The following is a 23,879-nucleotide window of genomic DNA, read 5'->3' on the forward strand; positions in this document are numbered from 1 at the left end:
CGTAGGGCGAAGACTTCACAGTCTGGATTTTTAACATTTGTCCTCTTTAGACACCATCATCTTAAACCCTTGATAAAATGAAAGTGTGTGCACAACTGAGGCCATATAGAGTGGACTGAATAGGCACTCAGAAGGAAGCATTTTATTAGGGAGCTGGCAGCTTTTTGGCAGAGGCTTAGGCCATCCTAGAATACAGGGAATAAAAATTCCTGATTTATGGGGAGAGGCCATCTGGGACCTTGTAACAGTTACTTTTAGGTCAGTTGTGGCTTTGCTTCTAAATAGATGTATTGAATTATTCAGAGTTTTGGAATGATAATCAAATCAGATTACAAAATTAGTTAAGGACTCACCTGACTTAGAAGAATTTGAGATTTCCATTTATTTATTTACTTAAGAGTGTTGGAATGTTACTGAAAGGTGAAAAAAAATTTTTTCATTTGAATATATTAGTGAAACAAAATCAAGAAGTCCCCTCCCCTTCACAGTCCCAAGTTACCTGAGAGATGCTCTTTCTCATCTGATCTCCTTTCATGTAATTTGCAGGAAAATGCAGATAGCCTTGCACACGCAGTGAGCCTGGCAGTATTTCAGCTGGCTGGAGGAGTTGGAGAACCACCCCAACCAGGTTTCTGAAGACAATTTTTATATTCATGAGAAACTGGATTTTTAAAAAGTTTTTACAAAATAATAGTACTCCCATTATTGTGACAGGTTCAAACCCATTTGTAATCATAATGTTTACAGTGCATCTTACTAGATTGTGCTTCTAAAACTGATTATTTTTCTTAAACACTACCACAGTAATTGTTTAGAAGTAGGTAAGACTTGTTAAATTTAGTTTTTAAAAAGTAAAACTTACCTAATTTCAATCTCATTAATGTAAAGTGGGGCTTCACTCTGTGGTTCAATTATCAACTTTATAATACATGCAGGGAAAATTCACGAGGGCTGCTGGAAAATTAAACCTTATTATCAGCTCCTTGGAACGTCTTTTCCATCGTCGTAACCTAATCATGCTCACTGTTTTGGAGGATTCACCACTGTTAATACAAATGAGGAGGGTGGAGAAGACTTCATACAACCAATTTTTCCACAGCAAAATTCAGAATGATTTTTAAATGACTTACCTCTTGAATGAACATCACCAGGAATTCAGAGGTGTGATACAGAGGCTGTGCATCTCTGTACTGAGGTTGAGATGCTTGTGCTGCATTTAGGAGGATGCATGGCCCAGGCTCCAGTTATTCTTTACTCTTCTTAGGAATGTATGTGAGATAAAATTGTCATACATTACTATGCCTCCAACAGAGAAGCGACACCATTCTGATACTAGAATGTGGTTAATAACAGAAAGAGCGCAACAGATCTAAATTAAAGCCTGAAACCAATAGCAAAAAATGTGCAGTGTGTATTTTGCAGGTTTAAGACAACTCAGGACAGTAAAACAACGGACTATATATGTATATATAGATCTCTCTCAGGCACCATAATCGATATGAGCCAACAATATTTAAACTTGATTCAGGCCACATTCAGACATTTGCTCTTATTTACAAATATTTAAATTAAATACAACCTGAAATGGGTTTTGTTACATACAAAAAAGAGAAAAAAGAAACTATACAACTCAGAGCAATGTTTGTTTTAAATAATTACATTTACATATAACTAAATGGAATCACTTGTGGTGCTTCAAGTTTTTATCACCCCTTCCAGAAAATCTTTTTCTACCATCTCTTCTATTTTTTGCCTGGCTTTGCTGGAAAATGGTTTGTGGTTTTCCAGTTTCATGTCCTTATTAGGGAAGGTGTTTGAGTAGAGGATGGGGCTCCCTGAGTGTCCTACACATCGGCTGGTGACTTTGCTGTTGAAGACTTGGCTGAGCACATTGAAGAATGGCAGGAGCTGCTCAATACTGCGCACGGTGCAGATGGTAAGCAGCAAGTGCCCCGGCTCCCAACCCAACGTTCTCCCTGAGTTGTCTTCCTCTGGATTTTTCTGTAGAAAACACAAAGGGAATGTTATTAACAAATGAGAAAATCTGAAAGGGTACAAACACCAGCAACAGTTAACAGATGATGACATTAAGTCTCCATTCCAGACTTGATTCAACTCTTGCCTCTTAGTGCCGGTTATTAAGTGTGGACACTGCAGGCACATTTTCCACCTGGAGTGTGCAAGCAAGCTCAGTTAGCAGAATTGGTTTTGGAGAGGGAGAGTCAGATATTAACAGTTTATATTGTGCTTTGCATATACTCAAAAAGCTCCCAGGTTTCTGGGCTCCCGCTAAGGTGACCCAGGACTAAATCAAAAGGTGATGATAGAAGGAGGTTAGGAAGAGACAGTAGTCTTCTCCAGTTCACCTAATTATTAAGTCAGGTAATTCCCTTTTAGCCAAGTGGCTTACACTTGCCACAGATGGTAGTAGGCTTCAAAGTGAGTAACTCAGTACAAGAGAAAGGAAAGGAACACTCAGGAGAGACCATGACGTTTGCTTCTTCCCCATGGTAAACAACATGGGGAAGAAAGCTGGACCTGGAGTCAAAATAACAGGGTTGGTGTCACGGCTCTGCAGTTTACTCACTGGGGGGGCATCTGGTCAAGATGCAGAAAGGTTCCTCATTTTAAAAAGTGGGGAAATCTATCTTCCAGCAGAAAAGTCAAACAAGAATGTAGGTGAAAACTGTCCAACTAAAAGTAAATACAGTTAAAATAATCTGTGTACCAAGAGGCTGGTTTAAGCAGCCAACTAGATTATACAAAGATGTAGATCTCTAGGGAAAGAAAGAGAACTGAGATGTCTGGATTTGGGCAGAATCACAGATACAAAAACACTGAGTAGAGAGAAAATGGGCAAAAAAATATGAAGGGGAACTTAAAAATCAGAACTATAATCTGTCCTATTGATTAACAAATGGTTTGCCTTCTCAGATCAGATGTTGTGAGAAACTTTCGCTGTTAATCTAATTTTTAAATAACACTAGTTTCCCAGTGGAGAATGCAGATGTAAAAACCCAGCTTATTTTCTGGTGTGTGATCATTTAAAAATGAAATCCTGAGAAAGGAAAATAGATTGAAGTTAAAGCAAGAGGAAACAAAAAAAAAGATCATCCAGTCCCAGCAATTATTTAACCTCCCAATCTAAAACCGAGGATACAGAAAATCTCTCTTCCTTTGGTTTAACTAGAACACTGGCTTTACCAGTCCTGGGACTGACTTTCACATCACTGACTGACTACCATTAGGTGGCTGACCGTCCCACCTTTTCAGTCCCCTACATCAAACTGCAATCCAATAGTAGTTTAAGGGCAAACAGAGATGAGTTTATCCTGAGGGAAAATGCATAATATGCTTGAACCCTCCATACAACTAGTTTACAAATGTAAGAGAACTAAGGTGTGACCTTTTGTTTCTATTCCAGCCAAAACATACTTAGAGAGGGCTTTTACTAAGAAGCTATTGACCAATAAAGAGTGCATTTGTGGTGCTCTGCTCTTATCCATCAGAATACCACCTCCTCAAAAATAAATAAAATTAAAAAGTCAGACATGTTTCCAGAAAAAGGATTTCTCCTTTCACTTCACCAGTCTACGCTTGAAGATGGGCTTCCTTCCTGTTTACCTCTCTTGTACTTGTTGAAACCCAAACCTGGGTTTGTGTCTCAATATTTGGTCCAGATGTGGCAACTTTAGCCACCATATCACAAGCATCAAAAAGCCACCCTCACCTGATGCTTGGCCATCTCCAATCCCTCCAAAATCACTGTCTTAAAGTCCTCCTCCTTGTCCTGTGGAAGGAAAGAGGAGAACTCATAGCCTTTGTTCCAATGAAAAGTATGCTTGGCCATGAAGACCTTGTTTAACGTGCAGAAAATGCTTTCTAATCAAAACTGTTTTCTTATGCTGGGGGACACGTTTTAGGCAAAAAGCTGTCTTTATCCCTCAGATACAAGAGGAGTCTTATAAAAACTGTCAATGATAAAGAGATGCAGGGATGACAAAGTACATGTGCCTGAGGTCATACACAATCACATGGCTTCTGGATTTGTCATCATGATGATTTTTTTGAACTCTGATATCAAAGTGAGAGGTACCCAAGGTCTATTCTATAAACTCTGGATCCAACTTTTATCTTCATCTCTGCCCTTTTACTTAGTTCCTAAAGAAACAACTTGATTTAAAATCAAGCTCCTCAGATCCTTCAAGCAGAACATCCTCTTAAGTGACTGTCCTCCCATCCCATTGTTCTAGTTTGTGGAATGTGGTTCAGTTTAGGGGCTGTTGCCTGATTAGGGGACCCCAGAAGACTGGAAAATTTCTGAGCACTCAAAGCACACACTGCAAACCCACATCATCCCCAAACTCTACATTTTTGAAGAAATTAAAAAATTTTGAAAAGTTTGCGTTCTATTTATTTTTTGTACGTAATCTCTACACCCAACATGGGGCTCAAACTCATGACCCCAAGATCAAGGGTCGGATGCTCCACCAACTGAGTGAGCCAGATGCCCCTGAAAAAATTTTAATGCAAAAAAAAAAAAAAGAGATTTGGAACAAAGGCTCACTGAGGAGCATGCCAAATTCATTATTTTTTTCTGGGGCAAGGATCTCTAATTAGCCTGATGCACACTGAAAAATATAAAGTACATAAGACATATAAACACACATTACAAATTTTATCTTCTTACATTTAAAAAGAAAAAAGAAGAATGTAATACCTTTGCCCTTTTCCGAAGAAGTTTTGCTAGTCGAACTACATAAGGTTTAAACTCTCGTTGATGTATGCCCTGCCTTCTGACTTCCAAACCGGAGTCATCTGAGGCTTCTGGAATAAAGGCCCACCGGTACCTGTGTACAGAAGAATATTGATACTGATAAGACAAGATGTACCATGCAAGATAAGGCCACAGAGGTATAGTGGAAAAGATCACGACCCCACCACTTAAATTCAAATGGCAGCTGTGCTGCTTGCAGCCCTGTCACCTAGGACAGGATTCTTAACCTGATCCTTTTCTTCACCATTAAAGAAAAATACTATTAACTACCTCATAGGGTTGTAAATAGTAAATAAAGTGTTTTTTTTTTTTTTTTTTTTTTTTTTTTAGCACAAAGCAAGTAATTTAAATGATTCCATCCTCATCTGTTAATGGGCAAAATCTCTACCATATACTTGGCCAGATCCCATACACACACAGTAGGGGGAAAAGAAAAAATAAATAGAACTTCTTTCATACCTCCCTAATATTTTTGTCTTTAATAAGTAAAATTAATATCTGACTATGGGAAAAATTCAAACCGTATCAAAGGACACACTAAGGAAAAGTAGTCTGTCTCCCTCCCACCACAGGATCCATCAGTATCACCAGTCCCTTGTGTGTCCATACAGAGTACATGCATAATAGAGCATATATGCATACAACCAACCTCCTCCTTTTCAATAAACTTTAAAAAAGCATGACTGCTGCTTATTCTAACTAGATAGATATCCTGGAGATAATATATAAAACCTCATATTGTCTTTTAACAACTACTTGGTACTATAGTGTTGGAATGAACTGATTTAACCAGTCTCCTAGACTGTCCCATTTCTTGGTATTACAAATAGTGCCACAATGGCCACCCTTACATAATATTGACTTTTGTACACATCTGACAGTATAGTGATATAGAAGTCCTTAGAAATAGCAGAATTACTGGCTCAAAGAGAATGTATTTTCAATTTTGGTAAACATCACCTCCTTTGGAGAACAATTGGATGATACCACTGTATGCTTGCAACTAGAATAATAATCTGTTAAGGTTAAAAAGAATATACTTTTAGATGTTTACCATTATGATGGTTATTTATAACTGGAATTTCTCTGATAAGTATGACTTTTCCAATGTTTATAGGCCATTCTTTTTCTATGAACTATTTATTAAATCTGTCAGCTCATTTTTGTATTGGGTTGATTTTTTACATACTAGGCAAGTTAGACTTGTCACCACACAACTCATTGCTGCCTTTTCCACTTCATGGTATTTTTTAGTCTTACAGAGACTAAAATTTTTTGTGGTTCTCTCTTTAACTTTTGGAAAATATTTCATGTTTAGAAAGATGTTACTCTTTCAAGATTAAATTCTCATGTCACTCTTCTACTTAATAGATTTTTAAAAGCAGTTTAAAAAACTATTAGTATTTTTTTTTTCTTCAGTATTACAGCCTACTTCATCCCTTTTCTAGTAACATTCTCCTGACAAGTAAACCAGATGAACTCATTTTGGTTCTGATCATGGAAGCCAAAAAGCCAATACCATAGCATACTACTTCAATGTTCTTCCTAGAGCATCAAAACCTATAGTTTCCATCACTTTTATGATAATAAGCATCCTAATTAATTCTGGCCACTTTCTTACAATTCTGCTTAGGATCCCTTTCTGAATTTCTTCAGGAGTAACATCAGTTTAAACAGATACGAGACTCCTCATATTTGTTAAGAAATAGATGTATAATAGTTTTCAGATATTCTAGTTCTTACTATTAAATTTAATAAAAAGTAAGCTTGTGAAACAGCAATTTTTAGAGACTTAAGTATGTCCAGTATAGAAAGCAGATTTTGGTATCTTACTCTTCATCCTATGGATACTCCATTCCAGAAGAATAATAAAACACATTATATATAAATACATATTTGATCATATGGATAAATTCTCAAGTTAGCTGTATTTGATAAAACAATCATATAGCTTGCCTATTTAAAAATTTAATATGGAAAACCATAATTAAATATGAGAACTTACTTCTATTAAAGTTTCTCCCTTTCCCCTTTGCTATCATCTCTCTAGTTCAGTTCACTATCCTCTGAAATAAAAGTCTCCTTGATTACAGGCTTGCCCATCTCCAGTCCTCTGTCTAAACTATGCAGCTGAAATAAAATTTCTAAAATGCAAGCCTGGTAACATCACTTCGTTCCTTATGAATTGTCTGTCAATGGGTTTCTGTCGTCCTTAAGGTTCAAATGCTCTAATATAGCTTTCAAGGCTTTACAGCATTCGGCCTCTTTCCAGCCTCTTCCCATAACATTCTGCTCCTGCAATACCGATTCCTCAGCATTTCACACAAACCAGGTCCATTTCAACCCCCCAGACTCCCCGTGTGCCTCCCCCACCCCCTCACTCTTCACCATGTCAGTATAGATCTGCACACAGACCTAAAGCAAGTAAGGGGTCTCTGCTGCGTGACCTCAAAAGCCTCCTGCATGTCAGCTTTCAGAACACCCAGCGTGTGTTCAACTGTATGTCCCCTACACTGGACTGGAAGTTGGTGACTCCTGTATCCCACTGCCTCACATGTGGTAGGCAGGTTTTAAATGCTCTGTTAATTTATCTATAGCAACCATTCAGTACCAGTAACTGTGTTGCCTTGCCCCCCACCCCATTTTAGAAAACATGATTATTTCTTTTAAATTAGTCCTAGATGTCAATTATCAAAGCAGATGCATTTCCAAAAATATCCCTTTAATATCCTTGCTTTTACTTACATCTGAAACTGAGGAAGATTTTCGGAGGGCAATGCCAGAGCCAAATCCAAAAATTTGCAAGCAGATAGATAGAGGTTTAACCACCGCTGGCTGTTATATGAAGTAGAAAAGCCGTTACCTCCTGTGTAGGTCGTCTCCAGACCAGCCACAGAGGGGCCTGAAGTCCTGTAAGCAGGAGATAGTGCTGTCAGCAGCTATTCCCATTTCCTAACAGGTAATTCCCAAAGTGCCAGCTAATAGTTTTCATTCTGGTAGGTGTACCAGTAACTGCTGAGGAAGGTCATGACTACATTCTGTTTTCAAATAAAAAGTTCACTTTTTTTTTTTAAGGGGTGATGAGAAAGAGTGGAGGAGAGGCAGAGGCGAAGGAAGAGAGATCTCAAGCAGGCTCCATGCCCAGCACAGAGCCCAATGTGGGGCTCGATCTCATGATCCTGAGATCAGAACCTGAGCTGAAATCAAGAGTTGGAGGCTTAACTAAGCTGCCCAGGTGTCCCTAAAAAGTTCACTTATGTTGAGAATGTAACAATAGTACAGGATAACTTATGTTACACTCAAGAAATATAAAAATACAATCTATAAAACCAAGAGATCTCCCTACTACTGGATGTCTCTGCAAAGATTGGGGGAGAGGTCTTTCTATAAGAAAAAAAAAAGTTGTTAGGGCACGGGAATGCCTTTTTTTTTTTTTTTAAACCTAGCACTGAAGAATAAAATAAATTCAAAACATATGGTTTTAAGGTACATTTTAATTTACAAGCTTTATTTGTACAAAATTTCTACATAAATAAAAAATTATACTTAATCTTATTAGTATACTGCCTATACTAAAAAGAACAAAACTGTAGTACATGGAGATCATGCTGGAAAATCTGGACATATGGATACCTTAGGTATTGGTTACCTGCCATGATAGGTTTTGCTGCATGTTTCAGGGACATGATCTGACCTACCAAAACCAGCACAGCTCATGTAGCTGAAATAATACTGCTTTAAACTTCATTTGTTAAGAAGACAAAGGCTATGAGTGCTGATAGTTTAGACTGAAATGGTTAAGAAATTAATGATCTATATTATATCCAAATATGACTGATTAGGTTATAACAGACAAACATATTCAAATAAAACAGTATCTGTACTCTAATTGGAACATTCTGGATGACTTAGGATTCTGAACACTGACGAGAAAATATGGAAATGTAGTACATATTACCGTGAAATATCTTCATCAGCAGTGAGTTCCTGCTCCATCAGTAAAAATACCTGTACCTGAAGACCACGAAATTCATGTTAAATGTTTATTTAAGCTAGATATTTAATGTTTATTTCAAGTTCTCTTCAGGCTATGTTTTCATTATTTCAAAAATAAATTTTAGGATTCAATCTAATTAAATCCTACCTAGTTTCTGAAATAAACTGCAAATTTAGCACAGAACCTTCCTAGTAACTTGACCAAACTGGGATGAAGCCAGGCTTTTGTTTGGTGATGCTGGAACACTGCTGGTTACTTAAAAATAAATAAATAAATAAAAAACCTCAAGACAAAGTCTGTGAGATTATAAATGCTTGGGTTTTCAGAGTTACAAATACACTTCCCTTTCTCTACTCATGTTCCTTCCCCCAGCTCCCCAAATCATTCAGATGAGGATGACGGTATGATCCAGGGAGGAGGACTGGTGTGGTGGGACTCAGGGATGTTTACTGTTTAGGAGATTACAAAATCTAATGAAAGTCTCTGTGCAGGAAGCTTAGCTAGGGTAAGTGCCACCCTTCAAGAGTGAGCACGAGCCTTATGGCAGTCCATTTAAACCCAGGTAAACCATCTCTAAGCACTCCACAGGTAGTGCTACGGACTGCCACCAGGCCTGGCAGCCACGACAAACTTAAAAATGTGGCGTAGGAGAGAATAAATGAAACCAGATCAGATGAAGTAACGATTTTCAAGGAAGTTTCAGCTGTATGGAGATGGAATCGAACTTGTTTTACCATTTTCAGCTTTAAAAATTGTCAGTTATAACAAGCTTAACTAGAGTTCAGTTCTTTTCCACAATTTGTTTTTATACAGTAAGCATGCTGATGCTAATCACACTGTTTTATAATTTAGATTTATAACCTGATGATTAAAATTAACTCACAAGTTCAGTAATCATGGTAGGCCAGAGTGAGGTAAGATGTTGTGGAGACATTCTTAAAAGTAACACTCTGAAAAACAGGAACACTTGAGAGTGAAGAGTTGGCACCTGGGGCAAACGGAGACTCTCAACCAATCTCTCTGAAAGAAAGGCAGTATATTTTCAGTAGCTTAATAATTAAAATCATTTTCATGTCAATTTTTCCACGTAACCTAGCCTACTACTTCTCAAACTGGTGAAGGAGCAATTAAAAAAATCCAATCTGCTGCTGATTGTTACTTTCATAAAATATAAAAATTACTAGGAAAATAAAGGAAGTTCTAAAATACAAATATTTTATAATCAGATTCAACAGATTCTGTCAAAGTGCTAAAAAAATTTAAAATGTTTACTATAAATTTCTGAACTTATCATGAATGGGATAACAGACTGGTACTGATCCACAGATCACACTTTTGAGTAGCACTAATTTGGTCAACTTAAAAAAAATCACAGGACAAACTATCCATGTTGCATATCTGACATTTGGTATAAAGGGTTAGGAAAGATGGAGCCACTTATCTTCTGAGAGAAATGATCTCCCGAAAGAGAGGACAACTGTCCTAACTGTCCTTCCCTGCACAGTGCCCACGTTGGCTGATGAAGCTGGTGGCTGCCTAAGTACACTGACTCGGGTATGGAAAGTTCTGCCTCAGGGCAAGTCCATCCCCACTGTTGAGATATTTAGTGGCACAGGGTGACACAGAAGGCCACGAAACCTATTTGGTAAAGGTTATCAAAAACCTTATATAATCCTCTGCCCAAACTACCAATCTCCAAATGTTATTTCTGGCCAAAATTTCTTGGCTCTGACTATATTTTAGTTCTCCTTAAAAATATGTAACCCCTTATCCACAATAAAACAACAAAAAACCCCAACCCACTAACATGCCTACCTGCAGCAAAATAGTCTTATGCCTCGTCTTTAAACGAATTCTTAGCAATTTTGAACCAAAAAATAAAATAGAGACCACACTTAGGCAAGTCCTACAAATTGAGTGCTTGATTTTTTACATGCTGCGGATGATAACTTTTGTTGATTTAGTAGAACAAATTTCTATTTCTACAACATTCCCCATCCACCTACACTTGGTATATATTTCACCCCAACTTACAGTTTAGGTGAAGTATTTCCTAAGGAATAAAAAAACTTAATTTGGAAGACAGAGAAAATAGGTTTTCACTATTTACCTTGTATATCTGGAAGATATTTCTGGTACTGGTCAATTTCACTGCTAAAAATAGCAAATGCCAATCTTTTGAGAAGCATGGCTCTCTGCTCTAGCTCCACATCCCGGTTTGCAAAAAGATTAAGGGAACTGCTCTGAGCCACAGCTACACGGGCTGAAAAAAAAAAAGTGCAAGTGAGGGAGGTTGTCACATACCCATCCAATCATTTGAAAAAAAAAAAAAAAATTCTGTTATTTGTTTTTAAAAATGGCTCGACACCCTGTGACTTTCAAGAGGAGGAGGAGCTTAGGGTGGAGGATTTGAGGCTCCTCTCTGGGGCAGAAGGGCTGGCAAAGACACCCAGCACATATAAGGCGGAAGACCGGGGGTAGCAATTGTGAATGTGGACAAAGATGAAAATTTAGAAAATTCTGAACACCAACAATACTATTTTATAAAACCCTCTAACATTTCAGGCCATCTGCCGAATGCCTCACTGCTTTAAAAAGTTATCTGGCCTGGGTTTTGTAATTTTTGTTCCCTGTGCAAGGAATAATTTGTCCCCGGGCCTTCCCAGAGTTGGCTTCTATAGTTTCATCTCACCTGTGAGATCTTTAGGTATTACTTCAAAACTATCCTATCACCCTACTTCCTTCACAACTACTGACTCCCTGAAATAAATTAATTTATTTAATTAAGGTTAGCATAACAGCTTGACCCATTTCTGTCTTTTAATAAATATTGTTTGAACAGATGAATCTGAATCTTAAAACCATCCTGTGATGGTGAGAGGAGAGAAACTATGTTGCCCCTTTTCCAGATAGGAAACTACAGCTTGTGTTAAAGAACTTAGACAAAACCATCAGTCCAGCTTTAAAATTTAAGGTCATTAGTTTAGTAACTTTAAAAGAAAACCAGAGGGATCCCTGGGTGGCGCAGCGGTTCAGCGCCTGCCTTTGGCCCAGGGCGCGATCCTGGAGACCCGGGATCGAATCCCACGTTGGGCTCCCGGTGCATGGAGCCTGCTTCTCCCTCTGCCTGTGTCTCTGCCTCTCTCTCTCTCTCTGTGTGACTATTAAAAAAAAAAAAAAAAAAAAAAGAAAAAGAAAAAAGAAAGCCAGGGCACTTGGCTGGCTCAGGTGGAAGAGCATTTGGCTCCTGATCCCAGGATGGTGAGTTCAAGCCCCATGCTAAGTGTAGAGATTACTTACAGTAAATAACTAAAATTAAAACGACAACAACCGGCAGCAGCCGGGGTGGCTCAGCGGGTTAGCGCCACCTTCAGCCCAGGGCGTGATCCTGGAGACCCGGGATGGAGTCCCACGTCAGGCTCCCTGCGTGGAGGCTGCTTCTCCCTCTGCCTGTGTTTCTGCCTCTCTCTCTCTCTGTCTCTGTCTCTCATGAATAAATAAATAAAATTATAAATAAATAAATAAATAAAATGACAACAAGAAAACCCTTTTTTTCAGATGAAATACAAGAACCCTAATATAAAACCAATCAAAATGGAGTAGAAGGGGGTGGAGCATGATTCTGATCCTCTTGGTCCTTCTTTCTTCTTTCAGAGGAGAAAAACAGAGCCCTCGGATTGAGAGTGACTTGTCTGATAGGCTGAATCCAACTGCCGGCTTTTCCCTGCCTCGCCATCTATCAGTCTTTCATCTATTTAGTAATTAGTTATTGAGTGCTTCCTATGTGCCAGGTTATATGCTGTGTGCTGGGAAAACAATTTAGACACAAATTAGAAACAACCAAATAGGGCAGCCCGGGTGGCTCAGCGGTTTAGCGCCGCCTTCAGCCCAGGGTGTGATCCTGGAGATCTGGGATCGAGTTCCATGTCGGGCTCCCTGCATGGAGCCTGCTTCTCCCTCTGCCGGTGTCTCTGCCTCTCCCTGTGTGTTTCTCATGAATAAATAAAATAAAATCTTAAAAAAACCAAAAACAAATAGTTCTATTCATTTATCACCATGTTGTCCTCTTTAACTTTTTTTTAAAAGATTTTATTTGAGAGAGAGAGAGCACGTGAGCAAGCCAGCACAAGTTGGAGGTGGGAGCGGGGGCAGAGTGAGAAGGAGAAGGAGACTCCTTGCTGAGCAGGGAGCCAGATGTGGGGGCTCCATCCCAGGACCCTGAGATTATGACTTGAGCTGAAGGCAGACACTTAACTGAGCCACCCAGATGTCTGGTCCTTTCTAAATTTTAGTAATTCCATCCCTATAGGATTTTAACTATAACTTGACAAAGAGCTAATTCAGTAGTTTCTGGAGAAAAACAAGGTAAACAATAAGAATGGGTCAAGATCAAGAAACACACTGTTTATGAATACTCACTCATCAAATCTCTAAATGTTGTTTTATCATGTGTCATCAGATTGTCCATAATTGCTCTCCAACTGAAAGAAACAAGGATTATGATATGTAACTAAGATCTTGCTGTTGTTACCACTAAAAAAAAAAAAAAAGTGTTCTACTTGGCAGGACAGTTGATAATTTCAGCAAGATGCATTATTGCACTGAATAAAGGATGACGACTTACTGATTAACACAAGAGGCATCCATCTGAAAGAAACTGGGATCCATAAAAAGGTCGAAGGCTTCTTTTTTCCAGGCTCTCCGCGTGTACTGATAGCCGCTAAGACTGCTCAGCAGCTGGACACAGGCTCGGTAACTAGGGGCATTATGTGCACTAGGAGGGAAGGAGAACCAGAACCACTTTAACCTGTATGCTGTGACTCGAATCATCGTGTGATTCATGAGTGATCACAGTCACCTAGAACAATGACAGGACACAGAAGGCACCATAACAGAAATAATTTTTTTTTTAATCATTACAATTCCAGGCAAAAATAATGTCACTTTGTGGTAATTCCAAAAAAGGAAATAAAGGAACACAATGTGTTTCTAATAGGATTTGAATTAAGAAATAACCTTTAGTAACAATACCTGTGATTTCGGAGGTAGGGCACAACATAATGCATAATATTTACAAGTAAAGGAATAACCCGTTCCTTTTCATCGCTATAGAAAACCATATCCAAAAGATGAGCCAACACCTAAAAAACATAAGAAATGAAGTATAATCTAGCAGCTAAAACTGATGGCATTTGGAGTTTCAGTCTGTAAGAATGCCTCGAATACCTTAAAATTAGAAAAAGCTAAAGTCAGATCTCACTAAGCCATTTTTATATGAATGGTTTTTGCCACTATTTGGGTTTTTGCCCGCTATAAATATAGGACAGAAGTAGAGCAAATTTTACTATTTCCAACTGAGACAAGGAAGTATAGAAAAAAGAGATCAAGAACCTTCTAATGTGACAGTGAGTAAATGGTGGATTAAAGACTAGACACTCAGTATTCTCTTTCTCTGACTTGGTTAAAAGAGGGCTTGAAATAAACTAACCAAATGAATTGAGCTATTTAAGTCCCAACTCTATCAATTAATAGCTATTTGGCCTTAGTCATATCATTCTAATCTTTGTGAGACTTGGTATCCACATCTGAAAGGGGAAACAAAAGCGACCTACAAGACTATAACAGGATATAAAAAAGAGCATGTCAGAAGATAGATTTAAAAATATTGGTCAGCTGTAAGATGTATCAGAGTGGTAAGCATCATTATACCACCTCTAACCTCCTGATCATACTGTGATACAAAAGCACTTTTCTTTTTAAAAATCATACTTTTAAAAAATAGTGCATGGGGAAGGAAGCAATATCTAAAGCTATCACTCATATTTAACAAACTACATAGTCTGAATACAAAGTCAAAACTTCATTCTATACAGTGATCTCTAGAAGCACACAACGGTTTTTCAAATTAAAAACTCCTCTGTAAGAACTGCTTGCTAATATTGAAATGTGACATCGTTTACTTGGAAGTTCATGTGAAGAAACTTGATATTTACCTCAGAAAGTAATGTCAATGCATGGACACTATATACAGAAGGAGTTATGTTTGAGGTTTCCATTGCAGGTGATAACATATCTAAATAAGAGAAAAGACAGGTAAAGATACAGTTAGGTCTTTTCCCAGTGACAAAAGCTATCTGCTAACATGAGAAAAGGGATGAACTTATAGTGCTTGCAGTGCTAGTTGTAATGATTTCATACTACACAGGTGCCTATGAATATAAACCTCAATGTTTGAGATCAATACCTTCCACATCAGATTCCAAATTGGTTCCGTCCACCATTATTTTGGGAGAAGGCTTAACTTCAAGGTTTCGTCGCAGCCATGTTGTCTGTTCCAAAGAAGAACCAGCAATGGCACCAATTGCATCCACTATTTTATGAGTCACATCCTAAAGAGACAAGGAAAAAGTTACAAATATGTGTGCATATGTATGTGTGTGCGCCCAACTTCATAGATGATCTTATTTGACCATTTTATTGATTGATTTATTCATGAGAGAGAGAGAGAGAGAGGCAGAGACATAGGCAGAGCGAGAAGCAGACTCCTTGCAGGGAGCCTGATGTGGGGGACTCGATCCCTGGACCTGGGATCATGCCCTGAGCCAAAGGCAGATGCTCAATCATTGAGCCACCCAGGCATCCCAGACCTTATCTTTTTAGAGTTGAGGGCACTGAGAGAGACAAAGTTTTGGCAACAGCCCTCAATTCAAAATGCCTTACCTGAAGGTCTCTTTGGTCTTTTTTATTTTCCAAACTAGGGTTTTTCATAATAAACTCATTCAGAACCCTAAAAGGGCCAAAGAAAAAAACAAACAAGGTATCAGTGTAAAGGAAATGATGCAATCTGATTTCTCACAATGACCAAGTGGCTTCATGGCCTCAATTTCTATTTTATATGTTTAATGAATATATAGAGTATCCTTTGAGTCTGTTAAAAGGAATAAACATACGCACAAAAACACATATACAAGGATGCTCATGACATTACTTGTGAAAGCACCAAAGTGGAAGGTATCTCAAAGTCCAGCAAAGGAAGAAATAAATTCTAGCATATTCATACAGTGAAACACCAAACAGCAATAAATTTAATAAATTATAGCTATGTGAAATTACATGGATGAATCTTATATGCTGTGTGAAAGCAGCAGACATAAAATAAAATATTTACAAATAGTTCAAAAAAAGAGCAAAATTTATCTGTGGTGTTAGAAGTCAGAATGATGCTTATCTTTGGGGAGAAGGCAAAGGACAGTAATTGGGAGGGGACCTGAGAAGACATATAGTGTTTTATTTCTTAATTTGGCCTTGATTATATAATTGATGTGTTCACTCTGTAATAACTTGTGGAGAGTATGCTAATTATTTATATATTTTTGTTTCTGTTTTATATATATAAAAAATTAAAAAACAAAAAAACCCCAAACCCCTGAAATCTTAAATTACAACACAGAAAAGTTTCTTACCCTGTGTGTATATAAATAGATTAAAAAATACTTCATGAATATGGGACATCATATTTTATTGTCATATGGTGTCACCATATGACACCATGGGACACTTTAAATTTTATTAAAAAGATTTTAATAAAATCTTTTAAAAAAATACTTCATGAATGAAAAAAAAATTCAACTTCTCTTGTTTGCTAAAGTTCCACTCAATATTTACTGATCTTTATCTTTAAAAATTTTTTTTAAAGATTTATTTATTTATTCATGAGAGACACAGAGAGAGAGTCAGAGACACAGGCAGGGGAAGAAGCAGGCTCTCCATAGAGAGCCCGATCCGGGATCGTGCCCTGAGCCAAAGGCAGACACTTGACCACTGAGCCACCCAGGCATCCTGATATTTATCTTTTATTAAGATAAATTATATGCATAATTATTTCCAAACTAACATGTGAAGTTATATTAAAAAGCAACCTTCATATCAATTTCTATTTTATAATTAGGAATTTTTAGAGCATCAATGGAATGGCTGGTAATAAACACATAACCAGAAATTCAAAAAAGGAATGAAGTTCCTAGGCTCTCTGAAATTGTCCAACTTTTTGCTTAAACAATCTGAGTATACACACTTGAGAAGGAGGTAGGATCCTTTATGTTCTGAAAAATGAGAAAGGAAGAAAAGTTATCTAAGGAGACAGTATCCTGTGGAGAAGCCACAAGTCACTATAGATAGCTTTAATTTTTAATGACAGGGTTATTTGCTGATAACTCAAAAAACTGTACATATATTCCTTCTTTGAGCCTGTTACTCAGGTAGGTAGGGCAGGCACCATTATTTTTGCTTGATGAATGGGAAAATAGCCTTCAAGAGGTTTACTGAGGTACCCAAGGTCACAGGGATGAGGGCTGGAACTAGAGATCCAAAAAGAAGTAGAAATCTTCATGATTACACTGTTTGATTTCTAGGAGTTACATTTACACTAAAACTCCTGCATACCAGTTATCTTAACTTTTGATTCAGGAATTGTAGACATTGTGTTTTCTGCTCTTTTCATTATATCTTTAATGCCTAAAACTCCCTCGGGTTTTTGATTTAGATAATTTTCAAAATAGTGTGAGGGACCGGGGATCATCATGATCCCTGAAATTCTTTTTTATTTTATTTTATTTTATTTATTTATGATAGTCACAGAGAGAGAGAGAGAGAGGCAGAGACACAGGCAGAAGGAGATGCAGGCTCCATGCACCGGGAGCCTGACGTGGGACTCGATCCCGGGTCTCCAGGATCACGCCCTCGGCCAAAGGCAGGCGCCAAACCGCTGCGCCACCCAGGGATCCCGATCCCTGAAATTCTTGAGCAAGGTATCTGGCTCACTTTGGCTGCAGTTGGACCTCAGTGTCACTCAACTAGCTCAGGCTGACCCACTCTCACCAAACACTCAGCAAGGTTCCTCTACCTCCTCTCTGCTGCCTAGTGCAAGACTACATTCTCCCATTTACCAGAAAACTTGAGGCTACCTCACTGAAGAATCTTCACCTTCCTCCTCCTCCACTTCAAAATTTTCTAGATCATTGGTTGCCAAGCCAGAATTGATAGTTCCCATAAGGGAATTAAGTGCAGAAGCTAACTCTATATATAGAATCACACATCTACACATATAAAATCCCTATTAGAACTACAGAAGTTGACTAAAAGGTCAAAGTTCTTTGCACTTGGTTGAATTTCTATCCATTCAGCATAAAACAGGTTGACTGTTGCTGGCTATTAAAGACCTCACTGGACTGTCTGAGGTAATGTAAAAAGGTTGGGGAAAAGTTTACTCTATTTTCTTTCCATCCCCCTCCTTATATCTTAAGCAGTCATTTTCAATCTTTAGGGTGTACTCACTCAAATCACAGGGATCTTCCTAGAAAGCAGATTATAATGGGGTTGGTCTGGGGTGAAGCCTGAGATCTTACATTTCCAGTAAGCTCCCAGGTGATTCCAATGCTGCTGGCTAAACATCAACCTTTAAGCAGCAAAGTCTTCAAGAAAATGTATTCTCCTTTCTCACTCTTATACCTGCCATTTCCTGTTCTCCCTCCCGGCTGCCTCTGGAATCTGGTGCTATCAGTGAGCCCTCTTCTCTCTAGACTAGAATCTTCTATCGCTCCCACTTAAATAACACCCATTATTGGCCAGGCATTGTTCTAAGAATTTAACAAATATTAACTAATTTAATCCTCATAAGAACTTTCAGTTGGCATTATTATCATATGCATTTTATAGATGGAGAGGTTAAATAATGGGCCCAAGGCCACACAGCTAAGAAGTGAAGGAGCAGGGAACTGAATGCAGGCAGAGGGCAATTTCAAAGTCTTTGCTGTTCACTAACATCCTCCGATCTTCTTCTTTCTTTTCTTCCTTTCTTCTACCTTCTTCCTTTCTTCTTCCTTCCTTTCTCCTTCCTTCCTTCCTTCCTTCCTTCCTTCCTTCCTTCCTTCCTTCCTTCCTTCCTTCCTTCCTCCTCCCCCTCCCCCTCCTCCTCCTCCTTTTTTTTTTTTTTTTCCCCAAATACACCCAACATGGGGCTGGAATTCCATATCCATGGAATGAGCCAGCGACGGGCCCCCAGATCTTCTTTACCATTAATGATGACTTCCAAATCACTTTTCCTACTGCGACTTTATGGTTTCTCTTTCTTTTCATGATTAAACATCTTCAAAAAGTAGTCTACACTTTCTCACTTTAACCCTGGGCTGTTAACATCTGTGCTTACTATCTCACTAAACTCCTCTCTCCTAAATCACCAGTCCTCTCAAAATCATCAATAAATACACCCTCTTATTATCCCCCTGTCTTCTGTAATCTCCCTGCAAGTGCTACTGGAGCCTCTTCTCTTTTTCTAGAACATGGAACATATCTGGTTTTCTTCCAATTTTCTGATATTTCCTTTTCTATCTCCCTTGCTGGTCTCTTTTTCTTTATTCTTTGTCCTATTTGTACTGTCCCATCCTTGGTAGTTCACACACTCCCTGCCTCCCACATGGAACAGCATTCCTAGCCTACCCTCTTTCTCCTCGGATCCATACTACTACTAACTTGCCAGTCATGTCCCTCTTCAAGGCCTGCCATCACTCCCATCCTTGTGAAAGACCAAATATCTTAAACTAAAACACAGAATCCTTTCCCATCTAGCTCCCAGATCCCTTTTCATCTTCATCTTTCCCCCTCTGCTCTACTCTAAGAACCAAACCAGACAATACACACTGCTCTAGTGTTCCTTCCCATTTCTGTCTCCACAAAGGCTTTCTGCTCCTGACACCTTCATTCACTGAACTAGTATCTACTGGAGACATGTAATGAACAATGGTGAGCAAAAAACCAACAATGTCCATGATACCATGATGCCTGCAGTTAAGAACGGAAGACGGATTTATCAAGTAATCGTACAAATTAGTAACATAGATAAAGAAACTTCAAAATAGAGAAAATGACTTTTTAAGCCTGTTTATGTAGAGGGCCCTAAACTCTAATGACTCTCCTCTTCCCCATCAGCCATCCTACTCATCCCTAAAGCAATTATTATTAGTTTTATGTTAGTGCATTTACATTTTGTACAAAGACACACTGTTTCTTCCCTACCACTATCCAGCCCCTTTTTCTTCAGGTCTCAAACCATATGTCTAATTCTATACCTTGAGAATTCCATGAGAATACAGAGAGATTCCATGGTCACCTAAAAACATCTGTTATTCAGCAGTTAAGACAATGAACATTTTTTTTCTTCAAAATAATATTTTTAAGTGAAATTGCTTACCCAAGTATAAGAAACTGCCCTGGGGCTGGAAGACTCAGTTGTATAGAGTCTTTCAGAAGTATCAACAGTGATGCCCAGCTATCCACTAAATTGGGCACTGGAATTCTGCAAGACAAATATGGTTTTGTATATATGTAATTTTCTTTGTATTTTCCCACAGCCTTTAAAACATTTTCCTACTAGTTTCTCTAAACATTCCCTAAATTTGTGTAGACTATACCAGGGCAAAATTCCTAAAAGCTCTATGTTTTCTACCAATATTATATAAAAAGAAACCCAACACATTTAAAATATCCAGTGTGACTTTTTATAGAAATTTTGCTATACAAATCCCAGTTTTTCATCACATGGACTCTCAGAAGTAAAATACAATCGCAGTAAGTCTAATTACTAACATCATAGTCCCTTGCTCTTGGTCCTGTTCTCCCCACTTAACTCTTGTATTTGCTCTTTTTTCCATCACCTATGAGTCTTTAGCTCATCTAAGGGAGAGTCATCAATCTATCCTGAACATTGGTCTAACATCTAGAGAAATTAAGATTATCTCTGTTTTGGTCTGGCCTTAACTCTAACACTTCTATGTATCTAAGTTCAAACTTTATTTAGGTAGTCCTTGCTTGAATCACAGTTTAAATATACTACCTAACCTAACTATAGATGTTTGTCACAGATCACAAACTGATGCCAAGTTTGGTGATTAAAATGCAATTGCCCTATAAGGGAGGATTAAGACTCAGGTTCTCTAGTAAGAAGTCTATCAAAACTCAGCAGACTTCTGCTCAGGGGTCACCAAACTGGAATACCAGAACAAGAAGCTAAACACCAAACTGGAATACCAGAACAAGAAGGTATTTTATCATCATCCCTAATATTAAAAAAAAAAAAAAAAAAAAAAATCAGATGAAATTACCACATGTTCACCTATATCAAAATAATAGTGAATTCGGCAGCAACAAGCATGGTTTCAAGAATTGGATTCAGCTTTTCACTTATATTTAAATGATTTTCTTAAAATTCACTGCTTCAGTATCCAGTATATCTTCAATAAACTTAGGTCTTTAGGTGCAGGATCTCTATGGCAAGCTCATTAACGTACCCACTGACTTGTATAAATACACCCATAGGCAATGTTTCTAACATTTTTCGTTTCCAAAGGACAACTTAGCAACTTGAAAGAATTCAGGTGTTTTTCTCCTCTATTCCCTATCTTTGACACATTGCTAATGCAGTAAGGAGAGATCCACATCGGTTATCTTACCTTTGAATATAAGCATAGAAAAACTGAAGCATGCAGACTTCCAAAGAAAGATGTTTCTATAAACAAAAGAAATCAATTTTACAGTGAAGAAAAACGCTGCCTTTGCTTTTTTATTGTTGCAACTACTCTGTACTTTACTGCCAATTTTTAATCTAAACATTAAAAGAAAACAAAAACACTAGTTTGTCATTAAAAAGGCCTCGCAAAGTCTCTTTCATTTAGTAGAAAAAAAAAACTTAACCCTGGAGCTGTTTAAAAAATTGAAAATGCACAGAAGAAATCAAAAGATTCTCAATTCCCACCTGCAATACATCAGAAGTTTGACACTCCAGCCATTACTTTTCAATGATCATCTACTCTCTGTAAGCATCAAGATCAGTTTTATTTTAATCAGCGTATACTTGTTTGGTGCTAGCAGAATTGGGTTGAAGATTTTTATGAAATTTGAATTTAAATCTATTTTACTACAAGTTTCTACTAAATTAGTGTAGCTTATTCAAATCTGATATCAACTACTAATAGTATCCTAATGTAGTCTTTAACTAGAGAGTACCAAGTATTAACATACAATAAAAAACACTTGCCCTTAGAAACTAGCAATAGGCAAGAAATAGGCAAGAAAATGATACTGATGTCCACTGACATGTACCAATTTGTTTCTTTTTAGTATCAACTATTCCCTTGAAAGTTGCCCTTTATCACACAAAGAAAAATCAAGTATCAAATCAAGTTCTGGCTTCAGAACTTAGAGCAGTTGTAGGGGGTGGGGCAGAATTTGCTAGTACTTATTTCCATATCCTCTGTGCTTAGTCCAATGTCTGGCACAAGCAGATGCTCAAAATATTATGAATTGAGCTTTCATAGGCAACTTTAATCCTATTGCAAATGCCTCAGGGGTGATGTAGGAATAGTAAGCCAATTAATACGAAGCTAGTATGAATATTAGCTATTCACACATACACAAGTATACTCTTCCCATTGGGAATTCAAGAAAAAGATAAAATTAAAAAAAACAAACATTTTTAGATACATGTAATAATTCTGTTAAGGATCTGATTTGGTTTATTTTGACTTGGCTTACAGTCTAATGTTTACAGGTCATAAATATTTTCTCTGAAAATATCTTTTAGGATTGCTGGAACAAAGAGCAGAAGAAAGTAGAGAAGTCCATAATTTTACTGATCTGGAGACTTCTTATCTGCCTAATTAGAGGCAATGCATTGTGAATGCCGACTATATTATTTAGTTTCTGTGGCCCTTGAAAAGTTTGAGATTGTACATGGTCCAGAAATGACACTAAGTAGAACTAAGGTTATGGCAAAACGCTAGACATTCGTTCTAAAGAGAAAGCAATAAAGAAGCTGTTAAAAAAAAAAAAAAAAAAAAAAACCAGAAAAGAAAAAAAAGGCAACAATCGTAGTAAGCAGACCTTAGGTTCTGGTTGCATGTTCTTCCTTTAAATGACCATAAAAAAAAACCTCCCCTAAGAATTCAGTCATACAACTCTTAACTACGTTAAATGTTCACATAAGAGATCTTAGCAGTTAATGGCTCTTCACTGGCTACAGGAAAGATCCCAATGGCAGTCACTGCAGATACTGATAAATATTTTTATCACAGTAGAGTGAGGGCAACATGCCTTCCTCTTTGCAATCTGTAAGAGTTAAAAGGACATTACTGTACAAAAAAACATCTTACCTACCAGCATCATTTCTGAAATAGAACTATAAATAAAAGCAAAGGAAAGCTCTTCTTACCTTGTCCTTGGCTATGGCTGGGGGCTGCTTTAAAACTTCCTTCACAGTCTGCATAACAGTTTCTGCTCTCATGACACTGATTGAGCGAACCAGTTCTACTAGTAAAAGCTGTTCTTCACTGGCTGTAGGAATGACCTGAATAAACACATCATTGTATTTCTGTATGTATGTGGGTACATAAGTCTTTTAAGAGAAATCACAGAATTAAGAGAATATTTCATGCCTCCCCCTTTTTAAAGATTTTTTATTTACTTATTTATTCGGGGGGCGGGGGAGGGAGAGAGAGAAAGAGAGAGAGGCAGAGACACAGGCAGAGGGAGAAGCAGGCTCCATGCAGGGAGCCCAATGTGGGACTCGATCCCAGGTCTCCAGGATCAGGCCCTGGGCGGAAGGCGGTGCTAAACCGCTAAGCCACCCAGGCTTCCCTCATGGCCCCTTTTTAATATAAAAGACTTTGCAAGTCTCTTGATTACTTTAGGTTAAAAAAATATATATATCAATACAATGTATATGCATCATTTCAAAAAATCAAACAGGACAATAAGCCTTACAAGAAAAGACAGCTGTGTCCTATCCTATATCTCACACCCCAAAGCAATCATGCTCAACTCAGCTCTTTTTTATTTCTGAGTAATACAGATAGCTATTTTTTCCTATTTCATGATTTTTTTCAATTTCCTATTGACTTCCTACTTCAGAAGACAAAAATTTAGCTTCCTTACACTTTTCTCCCTATCTTCCCAACATAGTTATGTCATAATTTTACTTTAATCAATATCCAATATTCATTTAACTACGTATGGTTGTACTGTTGTACTGTGTATTATACTGTCATTACCTTTCTT

The 23,879-nt window shown here is 37.8% G+C and overlaps 2 protein-coding genes across 15 annotated transcripts in view; one reads left to right on the top strand and one right to left on the bottom strand.

Moving 5' to 3' along the window:
- PGM3 (phosphoglucomutase 3) overlaps positions 1 to 4,403 on the top strand; it is a 29,184-nt gene extending 24,781 nt beyond the window's left edge. For 3 of the 4 annotated variants that reach the window (XM_072832222.1, XM_072832223.1, XM_072832224.1), the window contains 2 exons: positions 547 to 628; positions 936 to 4,403. In XM_072832222.1, the coding sequence (XP_072688323.1) occupies positions 547 to 628; positions 936 to 1,009 (156 nt within the window). In that variant the 3' untranslated portion in view covers positions 1,010 to 4,403. Of the gene's footprint in view, positions 1 to 546 lie in introns of all 4 variants that reach the window. The other variant, XM_072832225.1, reaches the window with a different exon arrangement.
- The window catches only part of DOP1A (DOP1 leucine zipper like protein A), a 108,337-nt gene continuing 85,849 nt past the window's right edge, over positions 1,392 to 23,879 (bottom strand). For 8 of the 11 annotated variants that reach the window (XM_072832207.1, XM_072832208.1, XM_072832205.1 and 5 more), the window contains 16 exons: positions 23,035 to 23,169; positions 21,278 to 21,333; positions 20,020 to 20,124; positions 15,495 to 15,561; positions 15,019 to 15,163; positions 14,768 to 14,847; positions 13,806 to 13,915; positions 13,399 to 13,548; positions 13,194 to 13,255; positions 10,885 to 11,037; positions 9,658 to 9,794; positions 8,736 to 8,791; positions 7,523 to 7,687; positions 4,721 to 4,850; positions 3,731 to 3,790; positions 1,392 to 2,001 (listed from right to left, as the gene is read on the bottom strand). In XM_072832207.1, coding sequence (XP_072688308.1) covers positions 1,696 to 2,001; positions 3,731 to 3,790; positions 4,721 to 4,850; positions 7,523 to 7,687; positions 8,736 to 8,791; positions 9,658 to 9,794; positions 10,885 to 11,037; positions 13,194 to 13,255; positions 13,399 to 13,548; positions 13,806 to 13,915; positions 14,768 to 14,847; positions 15,019 to 15,163; positions 15,495 to 15,561; positions 20,020 to 20,124; positions 21,278 to 21,333; positions 23,035 to 23,169 — 1,917 coding nt within the window. In that variant the 3' untranslated portion in view covers positions 1,392 to 1,695. The remainder of the gene's footprint in view (positions 2,002 to 3,730; positions 3,791 to 4,720; positions 4,851 to 7,522; positions 7,688 to 8,735; positions 8,792 to 9,657; positions 9,795 to 10,884; positions 11,038 to 13,193; positions 13,256 to 13,398; positions 13,549 to 13,805; positions 13,916 to 14,767; positions 14,848 to 15,018; positions 15,164 to 15,494; positions 15,562 to 20,019; positions 20,125 to 21,277; positions 21,334 to 23,034; positions 23,170 to 23,879) is intronic. The other 3 variants (XM_072832211.1, XM_072832212.1, XM_072832210.1) reach the window with 1 other exon arrangement.

Source organism: Canis lupus, chromosome 7 (genome assembly GCF_048164855.1).
Source record: "Canis lupus baileyi chromosome 7, mCanLup2.hap1, whole genome shotgun sequence".
NCBI classification, from domain to species: Eukaryota; Metazoa; Chordata; class Mammalia; order Carnivora; family Canidae; genus Canis; species Canis lupus.